Source organism: Polypterus senegalus, chromosome 6 (genome assembly GCF_016835505.1).
Source record: "Polypterus senegalus isolate Bchr_013 chromosome 6, ASM1683550v1, whole genome shotgun sequence".
NCBI classification, from domain to species: domain Eukaryota; kingdom Metazoa; phylum Chordata; class Cladistia; order Polypteriformes; family Polypteridae; genus Polypterus; species Polypterus senegalus.
The window spans coordinates 109,895,390-109,913,720 of NC_053159.1; the positions used below are offsets into that span (position 1 = coordinate 109,895,390).

The following is an 18,331-nucleotide window of genomic DNA, read 5'->3' on the forward strand; positions in this document are numbered from 1 at the left end:
ATGTGATATTTCAGTTTTTCTTTTTTAATAAATCTGCAACAATTTCAAAAATTCTTTTTTTGTCTGTCAATATGGGGTGCTGTGTGTACATTAATGAGGGAAAAAATAATTTAAATGATTTTAGCAAATGGCTGCAATATAACAAAGAGTGAAAAATTGAAGGGGGTCTGAATACTTTCCGTACCCACTGTATGTGCACGTTTTTATATCTGTGGAATTGCTGTAGGTTGACAATACAGAACCTAAGAGACACCTCTATATGGAGAAAGCAGAACTGAGACGTACACACATACTTTTGTTAAAAACTGTTATTCATGGTAAAAATTTATTTTATTTTTTTGTATTCCAGTATTTGTGAACGTGTTACCCCTCGACTGTCTCATGCAAACTCTGCTGTTGTACTTTCTGCGGTGAAGGTTTTAATGAAGTTCCTTGAGCTGCTGCCAAAAGACTCTGACTATTATACTACTTTGCTAAAGAAGTTGTCTCCTCCTCTTGTAACTTTACTTTCTGGAGAACCAGAAGTCCAATATGTGGCACTCAGAAATATAAATCTCATCGTACAGAAAAGGTGAGCAAGTATTGTAATCCTGCCTCATTTACAGTTTTAGTTTGATAACATAACCCTGTAACACTTGCATTAATTCTAACTTTGTCAGTTCTGTTAGTGTCTCAGTGTACATGCAAAATTAACAGTGCCATTAAAAAAAAATATTCAGCCCAATTCTCTCATTTTACTTAACGACAGATGCAGTTTCTCTTACATTCTTTACTTGTTTTCATTCATCCATTCTTCTTTCTGTATTAACTATATGCCCTGTTCCTGGTAATGAACAGAAGCAGTACATGAGAATGTTCCCACCACAATACTTCACTTTAGTTGTTGTGTTTATTTGAACCATTGGCAGTGTTGCGTTAGTGCTACATATGCCTCTTTGATCACATCTCTCCTGTTCTTATCTTGACAAACTCCAGATGTGATTTCACATAGCTGTCTTTGAGCAGTGGCTTCTTTTGTACCACACTTCTTATAGGCCAGTATAATGCAGAGTTCTTGATATTGTGGATTTGTGCACAATTACTTCAGTCTCAGCTACTGAACTCTTTAGCTCCTCCACAGTAATTGTTTGCATTTTGTAAACTTGTGAACGAAGCCACACTCTTCTTTGTTTCTCATTTTGCACAGAGAATTCTGAGGGAAGACCTTTTCTTAGCACTGTCTGGGTGGCAGCTTTATCTTCCTGATAACTGAGCCATCTATAAACTGTTTTTTTACCCTTGTCCTAATTTATTAATTTGTACCTTTTAATGTCTAAATTGTTAAGAATGGATTTTAGACTTTATTTCTCATTTTTTCATATTTACTACTCGAATAATAATCTCTTAACTATATTCCCCTCCAGTAATATTGGCACCATTTGTAAATAAGAGCAAAATGTCAATATCTTATTGATCTTTTCTTCAATGTATTAAAAAAATCTAACCTTTAATATTTCTTACTGTTTACCACTTATTTTTCTCCAATATATGTGTACCACAGTTACTGGCACCACCTTGAAAGTCATAAAAGTATAGGTATATTCGATTCGTATTTTATGTTTTTACGTTCATCATATGAGGTGTCAATCTTAATGAAGGACGCTGTATGGCTTCCTTATCCAGAAAAATGTGACAGTTATATAGGCCAGTCATAAGGCTGATGTCCTGATTAGGCAGGTGTTTTTCACTTGTGTAAGCTTGAGTCCTTCCACCACACAGGAAGCAAATAGCATATTTCCTTTTTTTCCATATGATTTTTTTCTAATATGTAACTTGTCAAATTAAAAAAAAAATATATATATATATATATATATATATATATATATTTTTCAGTGCTTTAAGTTAAAATATCTCAGAAACAAATGTCAGTGTAGGATTGATTATTCGGTAAAATGAGAGAATTGCTTAAGGGCTTGAATACTTATGTAGTAATTTTACATATATGAATAGTAAAAAATATTGAAGCATAATTCATTAATTGTGGCAAGTGATCTAATGTTTTAGAACTGAAATCTCAGTTCAATATTTATTATTTAGATTATCTGCAGCTAAATTATACTTTTATTTTTTAATTGCTAGCATTTACAAAATTCACCAGCAAAACTGAATTTTATATTAATTTACAAATTAAATCATATGGGCAATATACATGTTTCATACAAGGGTCATTCATAGAAAAGGAAGTTGTAAAGGTTAGAAGCAAAATTAAATTTTCTGTCATAGCAATGAAAATAAAGTAGTAATACTTTCTAATAAGTATAGCCATAAACTCCCAATGTTCATATATAACTCAGGCTTTTAAAAAGAGAAAAAACATCAAATGTTGTTTCATATGTGAATATTCACACTAACAGTGAATCTGGGTGTTTTCTCAGGCTGAAACCTCAAAAGAGCACCTGTACCCATTGCCTTCACATAAAAATTCTAAACGAAGGGAGTTGCATTGTTATCAGTAGTTTCTTTAGTATTGTGGTCTGGTAGTCATGCTGGATAAAAACATTGGCTGAATATAAAAATATACTTTTGCAGTCATGAAAATAAAAATACTTAGAATTTTTAAAGACGCACCTTCCAATTACATCACTGGTTTTATTGTTCATGGTGTAAGTGCATCTGTTTGTATTGTTTAAAAGCTGATTTGTAATGATGTTCTTACTTAAAACACTTCACTAAATTTGGACTCTGAAGGAGCCCAGGTGCAGTCATTCGGTCTGATTGCCATTGCTTGAGTTCCATACTCAGATTTGTTATGGGGTGTTGTGGAGTTTTATGTGTAGTTCCTGCATGCAACAAACTTAATATTGGTTAAACTTAATATGCTTAGCAAAAAAGTTCCATACTGTAAAAAGATTGAAGATAAACTTTTAATCTTATCATATTTATTATTTACAGGCCTGAAATTCTTAAACAGGAGATCAAAGTTTTCTTTGTGAAGTATAATGATCCAATATATGTGAAGCTAGAGAAACTTGATATCATGATTCGATTGGCTTCACAAGCCAACATTGCTCAGGTAAGTAAGCCTTATAGCATTAAAGTCTGTCTTGAATATCTTTTAAAATCTGTATCACTTTGCAAATTAATGTTTGAGACAAAATTATTTGTTGGTAGATATTAAAGGTCACAAACTGAAATCTGCTACTTACACAATTAAGTAGATCCTACACATCAATTTAAAACTACAGGTTCACCCTTGCGATTCGTGGGTTTATGATTTGTGGATCTGCGTATTTGCTGGTTTGTCATCAATAATTAAATGGAGATTATTTTGTGAGTTTTGCAATCTATTGTGGAAAACTCGATTCTGTGTCAGCGTTTTATAAATGAACTGCAAATTCCAGCAACCTCTGGGGTACTGCATCTTTGGGCAGCTTAGGTGGTTGTCACAAGGGCTGCTGGGTGAAAGATGAAGGTGCTAGTTTTAAATGTATGCCATAAGAAGCCAACTGGATCACAGTCAGTGGTGTCTTTTTGTTTCAACACAAAACTGCACAATTAGAGTACAATTACACCCACTGGTTGCATTTTTCTCTGGATTTATGTTCTTGTCTTGTGTCTACTCATTCATGTGATTTCATCTGGATTGCAAAAACATCTTCGTATGGGAGTGTTCCCACCTTCTGCAAATCTTCACATACAGTACGTCAGCATCACGATAGAACTAAACTTGACATGACTTTCAGGAGGCTGTTCACAGGGGGTTTCATTTTCTAACCACACCACCATCAGTTGCATCTACTAAACTGACAGTGTTTTTTTATCGTTTTGTACTTAGTTTTTTTGTTGGATTTCTTTTGAATCTGTAATATTCATCATTTTTGCTGTTTACTGCCATAAATATACACACATTTATACATTTTGCAAAAAGTTATAGTTCACTGAAGAACCACTGAACTGCACATCTTTATCTTGGCAGACAGTCTCACACACACGATTTGCTTGCACAATATTCATTCTATCTTGCATTTCTTATTTAGTGCAGTAAACTTAGAATATATACTGTAGTAATTATATTCCCAAAATGTATTTGCAGATTTTAGAATATACAGTAGTCATGTGCCTCTTTGCGAGGGTCCTATGCCCATAATACCCTCAAATCACAAGGGGTTACTTTACAGGGTGTTACAAGTTCATGTGAACTTGTTCACTTCACTTAATTGAGTTTTTCGTGTTTTAATTTCCAATAACAAGGTGTCAAGGCAGTCTTTTTTAAAATGGAAAATTTGGTGGTCCTTTTGACCAACATCTAAACAACAAATCTCAGACAACAGAAAATCTAGAATAAGGAAAAGAAACATTTAAATGAACACAGTGTGTCACATTTCATCCTGAGCAAGTCATTAAGCAGAGTCAATTTCTGAAGGTATGAATGATCTTTTTTTTATATTACTTTTCATTATGTGTTTCATGAGATTAACACCTATGAAATTGCTTAAAAAACTTATCTCTCTATTATAAAAAAAGATCCTGGGAGAGAGAGACTAAGGAGACGAGACGTGATCTTCACGTGAAGATCACGGAACACACTTAAAAGACCTGCGAGATGAAAGAGATTAGCCACGGAGCTTCTCGCAGGGACCTTAAACATGAGACTTTGTGCCAAGAGATTGACCCAGGACCATCTCACGGGGACGTAGAACATGAGATTCTTGCAAGACACACCCTACTTACAATCAATATCAAATCAGACCACGGGCAGCAAAACACTCAGTCGTGTGAAGGCTTTGAGCACACACAGATTCAGGGCTCTCAGCATGTATAAAGTGTATAAGGACAATACGTTATAGATGAAACGTCAAAGACTAAGCGAAGAAGAAAGAGCAGCGCAAAGAAAAGAGACTCAAAAGTGTTGAAGAGAAAAAATGCAAAAAAGAGAATAATCTAGGTGCAAATTCAGAAAATAAGGAAAGTAACAATTAGCCTGGAAAAAGTGGAATTGAAAAAAAAAAACATCCAATCGGGCTCAGAATTAAAAGACAAAGTAGAACTTCATAAAGATGTTCAAAAACATTAGTTCTATACAACTATGCAAAGAAGGTTAGAGATTATGAAAGCAGTGGAATTTGAAAGGCTCAAAAAAAAGTTGGCGCGATACAAATGCAGAGAAAGTTCAAGAATATGAAAGCAGGGAAATTAGAAAGTATCAACAAAAAGAAAGTAAAGATTGCAGTAGCACAAACACACGGAAATTATTACTCTAAAAAATCGAAAATAATCACCACGGACCAGGTGTCATTGGGAAAAAAAAGCAGGACAAAGCGAGGTCAGAAATAAAAGACAAAAAGTACAAAAAAGTAAAATGTCAAAGAGGTTAAAAAACAAGTTGGCCAAACACATGCAGAGCAGGTTAGAGATAATGAAAACAGTGGAATTCAAAAGTCTCAAAAAAAACGTAGGTGCGATACACATGCAGAGCAAGATACAGAATATGAAAGCAGAAAAAAGCGAAAGTGTCAATAAAAAGAAAGTAAAGATCGCATTGGCGCAAACAAAGAGAAATTATTACTCGGAGAAATAACGAAAAGGCAAATAGAGATTGAATATATAGACACAGGTGATATGTCAGAAGTATGTAAATATTGTAAAGCTTTGAAGTTTAAGTCAGAGAGTTTCAAAAATGGGGTTTACCTCGCATGCATTTATTGGTTACTTTGCAAAAAACAATTATTAACTGCTGATGATGTAGATCGTTTTGTCTGTGCTAAAATTCCAAACAGAGAAACCTATCCTGAATTATGGTACAAAGTCATTATAAACACGTCTCACGGACAGCTTGTTGGGACTTAAAAGATTCCAAATATTGTTTCTAACAAAGTTCTGAAATAAAAGTGAAACCAATGAAATAGCAACAATTCAAAGAAAAAAATTATCTTAAATTGTGTATCCGGAAAACCAAACATGGGGGTTGGCGAGTGAAGCAAAAAGGGGGCGAAGCCCTGTAGTAATAAAAAGATAAATAGGATTATTAAGGGATATAATGAAGGTTTATTTCAAAAAAGGGTCTGTATGTAATAGCTTTTTAGAATGTCACAATTAACCTGGGTAATAACAAAGACAAACAACTTTCTTTGCTAATGCTGTGTTTCAAGTACAAGGGAACTAAGGACAATCTAAATTTAAAATACAAGGACAAGACTGCACTATTCAAAAATGTCTTCATCATGAGTGTTGAAAGTATGCTGCAGATTTTGTAAATAAATGACTGCCTTCCTTTAAAAAGGTTAGACAGACAGATGAAGGGCAAGACTGAGGGGGCTAAAAAGTAACTGATAAGTATAATTGAAAAATGAGAATTTCACATTGATTGAGTTGAGTTTAACAAACAAGTAAGGTCATAGTTGTGAGCAGTTTGGCCAGGGATACACACACACACACACACACACACACACACACACACACGCAACATCCCAAAACATTGGATACACTCTAAAATAAAAACAAGCAGCTGCCACTCAAAGAAAGAAAGCGTGAAAATAGCTAGGGGACCAAAAAATAAGTAAATAAAAGGCAAAAATATTTTTTCAGGGCTGTAATCCATATAGGGTCCCTAATTGGATTGTAATAAAACAAGAGATCACAAAATACTATGCAAAACATCTTCTATTCCAGCAACACAAAATATTTCCCTTTTCTGATATAATATTTGAAGCTCCAGCTGCTCCTCTGGTATTCATGAATGCAAACAAAATTATCTTAACAAAGTACTGCTGTCAGGCACTTGACTTAATTAAAAAAAAAATTTAAATGCTTGTGCATATGGCTACATTCCCTGCTACAACACAAGACATGGAGAAACTTGCTATGTTATGAAAATGCATAAATGTGCCCACTTTGTGATAAAACTGAAGAAGAAAGGCAGAAAAACCAGAACAAGCAAGAATTATACAATATATTAACATTCAGCCCCCAGAATTCCCACTTCTTACACCAAGGATAAATATAAATCATTTACATTGTATAGCACCTGTCAGAGAAGTCTTTCAGTTGTGTTTTGTTTGCTTTTATTTTCAACAAGAAGTCTTTGTTAAAATATTTTAATTAGGAAGAGTGCACAATTAAACAAAATTAGTTGATGATCAACCAGAATTTTTATGTATTTGTAACCCTCCCAACTGTAACGATGCAGGTTCTCTCCACACTCCCAACGTCCTTATGGGAGCCCTGAACCCAACACCGTTGGTAATGTCACCGAGATGAGCTGATTAATGAGGACACTTCTCAAATGAAGCCAGGGGATATTTCCAAAAAGTGTTAAAGTGCTTTTATTAAAACCAACAAAACAGTGCCCAAAGTGCAGTGCATCAACTTCAATAAATCCATAAAAACAAGTGTTCAGTGGGGATAAAAACGATAAATAAATCCGATTAAAACCAGAGGTTAAAAAAAAATGCAGAAGTTAAAATGCAGTCTCTCTCATTACTCTCCAGCCCACCTCCGTCTCTCTTTCTCCCCGGCTCACCCATTGCTCCCTCAGCCGGCGGAGACTCTGCAGCAACGAGCTCCTTCAGCCACCCTCCGTCTCGGCTTCCCTACGGATATCACTGCCAGACCGTTGAGGTCGGCTCTCCTCCCTTCATCCTTCACACTCCCATTGTCACTCCTTGGATCACTCAGGAGGACACCTGCCTTGCTCACCTTACTCACTCAAACATTCAGTGGGGTAGACTAGCTTATAGAGCGCACCAACAAACGCTCCTTCTTGGGGCCCCAGCTCGTTCTGTCTCCTCTTACTAGGTGGCTACATTCTCCTGCTTAGACTGACTTTACTGTCCTTTTACCTTCATTATCATCCTTTTCTCTACCTCGATGCATCTATCCATCTATATCTCACCCTTTCCTGGTGTCGACCTGAATATATACATAACCCCGCGTGCTTCCATGGGCACAGCACCTTAATCACACACCGCAGAAAGCCAGTGAGGCAATCGAGACTCGCTCCAACTACCTCATTAACTCCCCGTGGTCATGCAATCGTGCCCACGGAGAACAATATGGCTATACGGAATTAAAACTTGGCCCTTTTTTTTTAATTTTTTTTTGAAGCTGCGGATCCGCTATACCACACCAACCACTTAAGTCTCCATTTATGTGAGAAGGTGGGACTACTACGTTTTCCTCCTGAAGTAATAGTAATTTATTTTATTCAGATGGCATATTTGCCATGCTCCAAGTGCTTTACAGAAACGGGTGATACAACGTTGGAAATAAATAATCACATAAAACGCTAAGTAAAGATACTATAAATACAGGAAACACAAACTTTGAATTAGAATAAGAGACAATAAGCCAGAATAAAAATACAAAATATACAAGACTAGCAAAATACCAGCGCTTCGCAGCGGCGAAGTACTGCCTTAAAATTTTTATTAAGAAGAAAATTAAACCTTTTTTAACTGGTTTGAGTTTCATGGTTTGTTTCAATAACGACAGTATTTGCACGACTTGTGTTGAAGTGACATTCGGCATCTGTCAAGCGTTGTAAGCATACAACAGGTTACATCGATAACTTCACATCCAGCTTTTGAGAGCTTAAACTTTCATAAACGTCAAACTGTCCACTATTGAAATCATCACCTGTGAATCTAAGATGTTTAAGAGGCATTGGCGGTTGTCGAAAGGTGTAAAATATTTGGCCATTTCGGCACACTTGAAAGCGACAACCGATCGATTCAGCGGCAGCCATCAACTCACATGCATAGGTGAAGGGCTTAAGCATTTCACTCTTATAGTGCTCCTGTGTAGTATAATTATCTCCTGTACAGTCATCAGTCCACACCTTGAACCTGTCCCAGTCATTCAATACATAAGACACAATGTTCATCCGGATATCAAGAGTGAGCCTGATATGGCCGTGCAATATGGGGGTACGGTTGGAACGATAAAGGAAATGGGTACCTGAAAAATGTAGAGTAAGTCTAAAATACCTACACAATAACTATAATCGTAATAAACGAACAATAAAACAGCGGAGAAGCCTTGGATTAAATAAAAAGGCTGTAGTTATCAGCAGGGAGACCTGAATCCCATGGTGAAGCAAGGAAGGGAATGTAGAGACCGGAGCGACGGACGGCCTTCTATAGGCAGGCAGCCAACAACGTGGGAGGCGTTGGGATAGGGGACCCAACGCCGCCTCACACAGTGACTGAGCTGCAGGCTATGGACGTATATGTGTATGTAAGTAGGATTCAGTTAGCGTTGGGACCCCGCGTAATTTCTTGAAGATGGGACCATAAGTAACAAAGACCGTTGGAAAGTTCAATATGGCGGCCGACAGTGGCGTCATACCAGCGAAATAAGTACGTACATTGGTTTCGGTTAGCGCAGGGAAGCCACCTTCCAAATTTCGTGAAGATGGGGCCATAAATAGGAAAGTTCAACATGGCGGACGTTGTCGACCGTTATGACCATTACGCGTAGAATTTCGAAATGAAACCTGCTTAACTTTTGTAAGTAAGCTGTAAGGAATGAGTCTGCCAAATTTCAGCCTTCTACCAACACGGGAAGTTGGAGAATTATTGACGTTGGAAAGTTCAATATGGCAGCCGACAGTGGCGTCATACCACCGAAATAAGTACGCACATCGGTTTTGGTTAGCGCAGGGAAAACGCCTACCAAATTTTGTGAAGATGGGGCCATAAATAAGAAAGTTCAACATGGCGGACGTTGTCGAAATTTCAAATTTGAAATTGAAATTTGGAACGGCTATCTGCATGGTGTGAAGACAACAAGACAAAAGATATAATTGTGGACTTCAGTAAATCGCATCCTGCCCACATCTTACTCAGCATCAACGGTTTAGATGTGGAGACTGCTAGGAGTACCAAGTTCCTCGGTGTGCACATAACTGAGGAACTTACGTGGACATAACACCTCATCACTAATCAAGAAAGCCCAGCAGAGACTACACTTCCTGAGGCGGCTGAAGCGAGCAAGTCCTGACCCTCTCAGTCCTCGCCATGTTCTACAGAGGCACCATTGAGTGTGTTCTGACCAGCTGCATCACTCTCTGGCATGGCGACTGCAACATATCTGACCGCAAGTACCTGCAAAGGATAGTGAAGACAGCAGAGAAACATTATTGGGGTGCCTTTCCCTTCACTACAGGACATATTTTACAAACAGTGTCCGTAAGGCCTGCACCCCTCACATGGACTTTTCACACTTCTGCCATCCAAGAGAAGAAACTGCAGCATCAAAGCCAGATCTGCCAGGCTGCAGGAGAGTTTTTACCCCCAAGCTGTCAGACTCTTTAACACCATGCTGCCCCCTGGGATCTTCCACACTGTCTCAACCACCTCTAAAAACAGAACTTTTATACATGCAAGCCACTTTCCTGCAAAGACTAGTGTGCATGTAGAAAAAAACTGAAAATCTCATATTGACTTTTAAGTGTTTTGACACTCTTGATATCCTTCTGCTGTGAAACATTCTGACCTGTCATTGTTTTACACATGTCTTAAACAACTATTATCATACACTGATAATTTCTGTATTATCTATATTTATTATTTATTATATTACTATCTATTGACTATATTTATGTATCTAGATTGCAAATACCATACATTGCATCAATGTTCATATTGCTAACTACACGTCAATATTGCTGCTACTTCTTTGTCTTGTCTTTGCACGATGTCGTTTGTGTTTTAATTTTAAATTTAAAATTAAATTCTATTTTTAATTTATTATTTGCATGTCATGTTGCTACACTGTGGACCCTGAGCTTCGCAATTTCGTCTATCTGTATACTTGTACAGTATATGGTTGAGATGACAATAAAGTTCACTTTGACTTTGAAATGTGGAGGAATCCACCAGGTGGCAGTGCGAGATATTATCATGGTTAAAAACATGTTCGGCTTTGCTGTGTTGTGAATTGCCTGGAAGACCCATTAATTTCCGATGACACCTTACCGCAATATCTCCGATAAGGATATTTAATGATTAAATTCATCGATCCAGGGATGTGTCCATTCCAGCTAGCATTAGGCATGAGGCAGAAACAATCCCTAAACGAGGCATCAGCTTATCGCAAGGGGAATACAAGCACTCACATACACTAGTGTCATTTTTAGTGTCACCAAATCTGCATATCTTTGGAAGGAAACCGGAGCACAGTGTGGAAACCCAGCAGGAAAACATGCAAACTCCAGGCACAGAATACCAGTGACGTGATTCCCTGTGAGACAGCAGTACTACTGCTCTGTCATCATGTCACCCCTATGTGTGTAATTATTAACAGTGTTCATTATTTAAACAAAATGAATGATTTACTGTATCTGTAAAATGTAACATACATACTTTAATGCATTTTATCTTGAAAGTGATATCAAGTATAAATCTTAGGATTCTAAATGTGCAAAGAGTTGGAATATCATACATTAAATGTGTTCTGTGTGGCGATCTATTGCTGTTTGCCACTGCTGTCAGGTCCGGTGGAAGCTACAGGAAAAAAAAGTAGTAAAACTAGTAAACCGAGACTCTGACGTCACATTCCAACTTTTACCACACTGCGACTCTCCACCCCACCCCGACTTTTTGCTGGTACTGCAACTCATGCACGCGTCATGTTAATTTCTGAGGACCAGCTCAGAGGAGGCGTATAATGAATGCTGGGAATGCATGGCAGCCAGAGCGTGAAGTATAAATGAGCCCTTTTTCTGCAAAGTATTAGGAACACTTGTGCACCTGGTCAATCAATCAGTCAACATTTATTTATATAGCACATTTTCATACAAAAAAAATGTAACTCAAAGTGCTGGTCATCTATGCAATTATCTAATCAGCCAGTCATGTGGGAGCAGCACAATGCATGCAATCATATTATATCATGTAGTTACAGGTCAGGAGCTTCAGTTAATGTTCACATCATCAAACATCAGAATGTAATTTCCATGATTTCGGCCATGACATGATTGTTGGTGCCATACGGGCTGGTTTGAGTATTTCTGTAATTGCTGATCTCCTGGAATTTTCATGCACAACAATCTCTATAGTTATCTCAGAATGGTGGGGGAAAACAAATAACACCTTGTTGATGAGAGTGGTCAGGGGAAATGGCCAGACTGGTTTAAGTTGACAAAAAGGATATGATAACTCAGATAACCAATCTGTACAACTGTGGATAGCATAAAAGCATCTCAGAATGCAGAATACATTGATCCTTGAGGCGGATGGACTACAACAGCAGAAGACCATGTCAGGTTGCACTCCATCACCAATGAACAGATCACTGAGGCTGCAGTAGGCACAGGCTTACCACGGCCAAACGTAAAGGCCTGATTCTTATACTTTTCACTTGAACCCAGCAGTCATTGTCATTGGTGCTGTTAAGGGTAGCGATAGAAATATTTATGGCACTGGTAGATAAAATGTTCATGCAAAATATAACAGTGTAATCTAGTCTCTAAATTTGTACCAAGATTTGTGATGGAATTTGTTACGTTCTCCTCTTGTCTGCTTGGATTTTGTCTCCCCATTACTGTGGTTTTCTTACCAAATCCCCAAAATGTTCATGTTGATAAACTGGCCACTCTGTTCTAGCACCAAGTCTATGATTGGATCCTGCATTGCACCTTGTGATATCTGAATAAGCTCTGGGTTACCTCAGTTTTAAAGCTGGCATAAGTAGAGTCAGAATTTTGATAAATTGCTTACAATGGAAATGTAAGTTACAGTGAAAACGTTTGGTATATATTTAATTTTTGCATGATACAAGTTACAATTCTAATGTGATGTTAAATTGCATGCCTCAGAATTGCAAAAAGTTTTATTTTTTTTATATATATATATTTTTGAAAATATCAGGAAATTAAGTTTTGTGTGATAAACCTTTCACCAGGGTTATTCATTTATAAGAAGAAAAAGAAGATATAATATTAATACATAATGTAGATAAATGCACATAGCATTTTTGGTTTCCTAAGTAACCACATAATTTTGAGAATGTTTGTAGTCTTGTGTGAATTGGGACTTGAAGTTAAAATTTAGAATATGGTATAAGCCAGGTCTGTTCAAGTCATGGCAAGTTTTTTGATAGAAAAACTTTAACTGTATTTCTTTATAACTGCCTATCTATTTACCTTTATAAAGCTGGACATGTTTTGTATGTTTTGTATTGTACTGCCCTATAAAGCTTCTGTCCTGTATAGTACTGTAATAATCTTGTAATTTTTTTTTCTGTTGTTACTCATTTCAGGTTTTGGCTGAGTTAAAGGAATATGCTACCGAAGTTGATGTTGATTTTGTCCGAAAAGCTGTTCGAGCCATTGGAAGATGTGCTATTAAAGTTGAGGTAATGTGTGCTAAGAAGAAAGTCCCTAGTATATTACTGTTCATTGCACAGTTCATTGTTCATTCTTAATATGCAAGAATGGAAAATTATAGTTATTTTAAACAAAGTGTTTGCAGCAACTATAATCATTAAAATAAAGCTTTACCTCAACCCATACCATAAAAAAAAATTATTTATTTCACAATAAGTGGTCATAGAACCGAGCTTCTACTAGAAGTGAAATAGTAAACCCTCCTACTTGAGTGAAACAGTAATGTATATTTCCTGAGCTGTACAAATTTCTCTAAAGTAGATTTTGTGTAGCTCTGAAATTTTAAACAAACGGTTTCTGCCCATGGACATAGTTAGGTGGTGTTAATGTTTTTAAATTCTGAAACACTTCAGTTTTTATTCTGCATTAAACCTGAAAACTTAATGCATAATCAATACTTTTGTTATACAGGTCAAATCCCGTTATAGCGAATACTGAAGTACCAACATTTTCAGAATATTGAATACTTTTTGTGGTCTCAGACAAATGTTTATACAACATCATGTTTAACGGATTTCGTTTTAAACAAAAATAGCCATCGCAGATAATAATGCGATGCAAAAAATACTTAATGCTGCTCCTACACATTTCATTCTCGACGACCCTGCAATAGGCTGTTTTATTCCTGTTAAAGTAAAAGAAAGAAAGTGACAATCTGTTGCAAAATTTCTGATCTCGGGCAGTTTCAGCAAGAGTGTAAGTGCGACCTCATACTAATAGCTGAATTCTGAGTCAATGCTCCACTAAACATCAATGTGGATAGTTGTGTTGTGAGCAAAATATGTGAACTTTTTGGAATTATCTGGTTTACTGCATGCATTGGTCATAAAAAGTGATCTGATCTTCATCTAAGTCACAGGTACTGATATACACAATGAGCTTAAGCCAATGACACACAAAAAATTTTACTCTTTCATGCCTTTATTTGACATACGCATTCAATGTTCACAGTGGTAGTTGAAAAAGTAAGTGAACCTTGGGATTTAATAACTGGTTGACCCTCCTTTGGCAGGAATGACCTCAACCAGACACTTCCTGTAACTGCAGATCAGACCTGCACATCGTGCAAGGGGAATTTTAGCCCATTGTTCCCTGCAGAACTGCCTCAACTCCTCCATATTCTTTGGTTGTCTTCTGTGTATGGCCCTCTTCAAGTCATTCCACAGCATCTCAAAAGGATTGGGATCTGGGCTCTGACTGGGCCACTCGAAAAGGTGGAGTTTGTTCTTCTCAAGACACCTTCACATTATCCTGGAGAATTTGTTGATAAACCTGTGAATTCATTCATTGTGAGTTCATTAAATGGACTCCAGGTGTGCTAAATTCTGACTGTACTGAGCTTTTTAAAAAGTCATTAGCTTAGGGTTCATTTACTTTTTCCAACCTTCAGTTTCACAGTTTGAATGATTTATTCAATATGGTCAAAAATTCTCTGAAAATCTGTGTATTGTTAGTTATAGGAGTCTGTGTTTGTTCATTATTGTGACTGACATGAAGATATGACCATGTTTTATATGGGAATTAGACATAAATATAGATAATTCCTATGGGTTAACATACTTTTTGCTTTGACTGTATTGTTGTTTTATTATTTTATTATTAATGCTTCCATTATCTGACCAGTGGATCCATTTCTGGGTCATAGGAAGCAGTTTCCTAAGTTGTAAAACTGAATGAAAAGCGGGAATCAGTCCTGGGCAAAATGAACCTTGTTACTGTCATCAATTTGACTAACAAGCATTTTTTGGGATGTGGGAGGAAAATCCACACAAACAAAAAGATGCTGTGTAAACTCCACATAAGCAGTTGTGGACTGGGATTCCAACACAGTGAGCAGTACCTACTGTATACTCTAAATTTCTTTTTTATAGAACCACTGGCAGGATAACTGACTAGCGTGGCAAAATGAGTCATGATCGAACCAATTCAGTGTTCTAGCCACTACATCACACTACTTGTATTTTTTGGTTGTTTTTGTATGTGCTTATTATTTGAAACAGTGATTGTTTTTTTTCAGCAATCTGCTGAGCGATGTGTCAGCACTCTCTTGGATTTAATTCAAACAAAAGTTAATTATGTAGTTCAAGAAGCTATTGTGGTGATTAGAGATATTTTCCGCAAATATCCCAACAAGTAAGTGCTATATTGTTATGCAAACAAGATTTTTGTCTCTAAAGCTACAGTATTATATCTTTGTATGTATTATATGTGTCTTCTGAAATTTCTTTACATATTACTGCATACAAAGATTTCAGTCATTTGTATAAATGTTCATGAAAATTATTTTGTAGTGTTTGGTACTGAAAATAAATATCTTATGTATGCTTTATTAGTTAATATTTTCCTATCCTATGTACTACTTAATCAGTGATGGTTATTTGCCCAATTCAACTTAAATCAAGCAGATAGGTAACAGTGAATTTTCTATGTGTATGTTATTCGGATGGGCAATGAACAAATCTAAAGATTATAGTGAATCAGAACATGAAAAAGTGCAGCTGGCAGTCTAAGCCACCCTAAGTCTACTTTGAACTTATTGAGCTCATGTAATCACCTTAAAAATAATAGGCTAGCAATTATTTTGTTTGGAAAGTACTGTTAATGCATTCAGCAAACAAAGGAGCACAAAATTTCCAATTTCACTTTATTTTTGTATATATAATAAAATTCACTGAGTACAGACCCAGAATACTTATACACATTTATACCGACAGTGCAATAACAGTATATATTTGGTAAAGATCAATTTCAGTTTAATCAACAAATCACAAATAAAAAACATATACATGCATTAACAATTTGAGATATGACCAGGTGACAGTGGAGGTAAGGATAATAAAACCTCCAGTAATCGGCATTGATGAAAAAAAATAAGCCTCTGGAACAAATGTGCAATCACTTATAACAGGCAAAGGCTCAGTCAGAGTAAAACATCGTCAAAGTTTTGGTGCTTTGCCAAATTGCTGTCCACCTCCTTCTGAGCTTTCTACAATTTTCTGAAAACATGCTAGACAGTCTAATAAGAAAGCTTAATCATTTTATCCTTTTTGTGCCAAAGTTTGAAATATCATTGGTATATTTCTTTTGGGTAGGATTAGCAGCTTGCCGATATAACAGTGGCACCAACAGCCATAGCAGGACACTGGAGAGAGAAACAAAACAGATAACCATCTCTAATAGTTCATTATAATTGTCACACTTATACTTTCCTGCAAATGACTAGCAAACTGAAATGCAGTCAGCAAATCAAATCTGGCTCTGATAAATTAAACTAAGGAGTCTTCTGCCTAGATTTAAATGCTGAGGCATGGTAGGTATTTCTTATTTAAGCAGGCAGGTCATTCTACATCTTTCTGCAGATTTGTACTTAGCTTCTTCTTAAAAATATTCTGTGGTTGTTACAGACATAGCAAAATACACACCTTGTTTTACTTTTTGTCATGAATGGTATATGGCAGCATATAACTGGGTTAATGGTAACTGAAATACTGGGTATTAGATGCATTTTTCATTATATAGCCTCTTGTATAGTACACGTGAATCATAAGAGAGATGCAATTTTTTAATTTAGTGACCATTTTGATTTATTTAACTTTATGCCAGTGCTACATTGCATAGTTAAACTGACAGCCAATAATGTCCTGCCTGACAGAGCCAGTGGCCATGCAACAGATTTACGGGTACAGCAAGTTCAGCCTCGATGTCTGACATTTTTTTCCTTTTAGTTTTTCCATTCTGTCATGGTGCATTAAACATGAGACATCAAAGCGATGAGTCTCTTTTCTGTTTGCAAAGTCTAAAATAACCATGTTTCTTATTCCTCGCTATTAAATTATAGGAATTGTGCTCCTTGGTGGGTGCTCATTGGTTGTCAGCTGTCATACACACAAGCTCGTCCCTATGACTTGAGACAAAATCAAGCCTCTGACTCACTAAGATTATGTAAATGGACTGAAAATCATTGGAATAGTGGTCTAATGTGACATGATGTTTAAATGAGAAATTCCTTTAAGAAAGAATTATACTTTAAAAATGTATAAATAAGGCATATATCTAATTTAAAATAAAGTGGAGCTGGAATTTAGTGTTTCAAGTTCATTGATGTACAGTCGATTCACAGTTATTTACATCCCTTGTAAAGATGAGTAAAAGGGTTGTAGACAAAAAAAACTTTTTTGGTGAGTTACCTTAATCTCACATTGAAAGAATAATTTAATCCTACCTTTAATTGAAGTAAATTTATTCTGAGAAAAAATAATCCCTCTTCAGGAAATAATTTTTTTTAATAAAACCAAAAATGCCACAATTATTGACACCCCTAAAAGTTCTTATCAACAAAGTAAAACTGAAACTTTTTTTCCCATTTATATATGACTTTTTGAAGTTGATCCAGGTGTGTAGAAACTTTCAAGCTGTAATCCATTATTTAAAGTTTTAATAAGGTGGCACATAGATCAAATTCCCTTATTTATTTAGCAACATGGGAAAGATAAGAGAACACACAATTCAAACGAGAGAAAACTCTATTGACCCTCATAACTCAAGGAATAGCTATAGAAAATTGTGCCTGCCTGAAAATGCCCCAGTCTACAGTGTAAGAAATACAACACCAATAGGTCATAAATTGGGGTCCCGGCTGATGATCCCCATATAATTGATGCAAGATTGAAAAGGTTTTGACAAATTGTCAAGGAAAGTTCTTCTCAGATGGGAGTCCAAATAGAGACTGAGGAAGAATGGCAGTGGAGAAGTTTATAAGGCAGGGTGGCGGAAGAGGTGGATTCAGGTGACTGCAAACTGGAAGTGACATCATTTATCTTCACGCCATTGATCTTCTGGTCTGCAGGAAGAAGAAGAGGAGAGGCATTAAGTGACAGTGCCAACCCTCAACTCTTCGTGAAATTGCAATTCAATGAGCCCTGAAGTTGTCTTTCAGGTGTACTTATGTGACAACAGTTCAATTTA

General features: G+C 36.4%; 1 protein-coding gene across 2 annotated transcripts in view; it reads left to right on the top strand.

Moving 5' to 3' along the window:
- ap2b1 (adaptor related protein complex 2 subunit beta 1) overlaps positions 1-18,331 on the top strand; it is a 77,424-nt gene that overhangs the window by 19,887 nt on the left and 39,206 nt on the right. For both annotated transcript variants that reach the window (XM_039756755.1, XM_039756756.1), the window contains exons 7-10: positions 350-571; positions 2,932-3,052; positions 13,240-13,335; positions 15,384-15,499. In XM_039756755.1, coding sequence (XP_039612689.1) covers positions 350-571; positions 2,932-3,052; positions 13,240-13,335; positions 15,384-15,499 — 555 coding nt within the window. The remainder of the gene's footprint in view (positions 1-349; positions 572-2,931; positions 3,053-13,239; positions 13,336-15,383; positions 15,500-18,331) is intronic.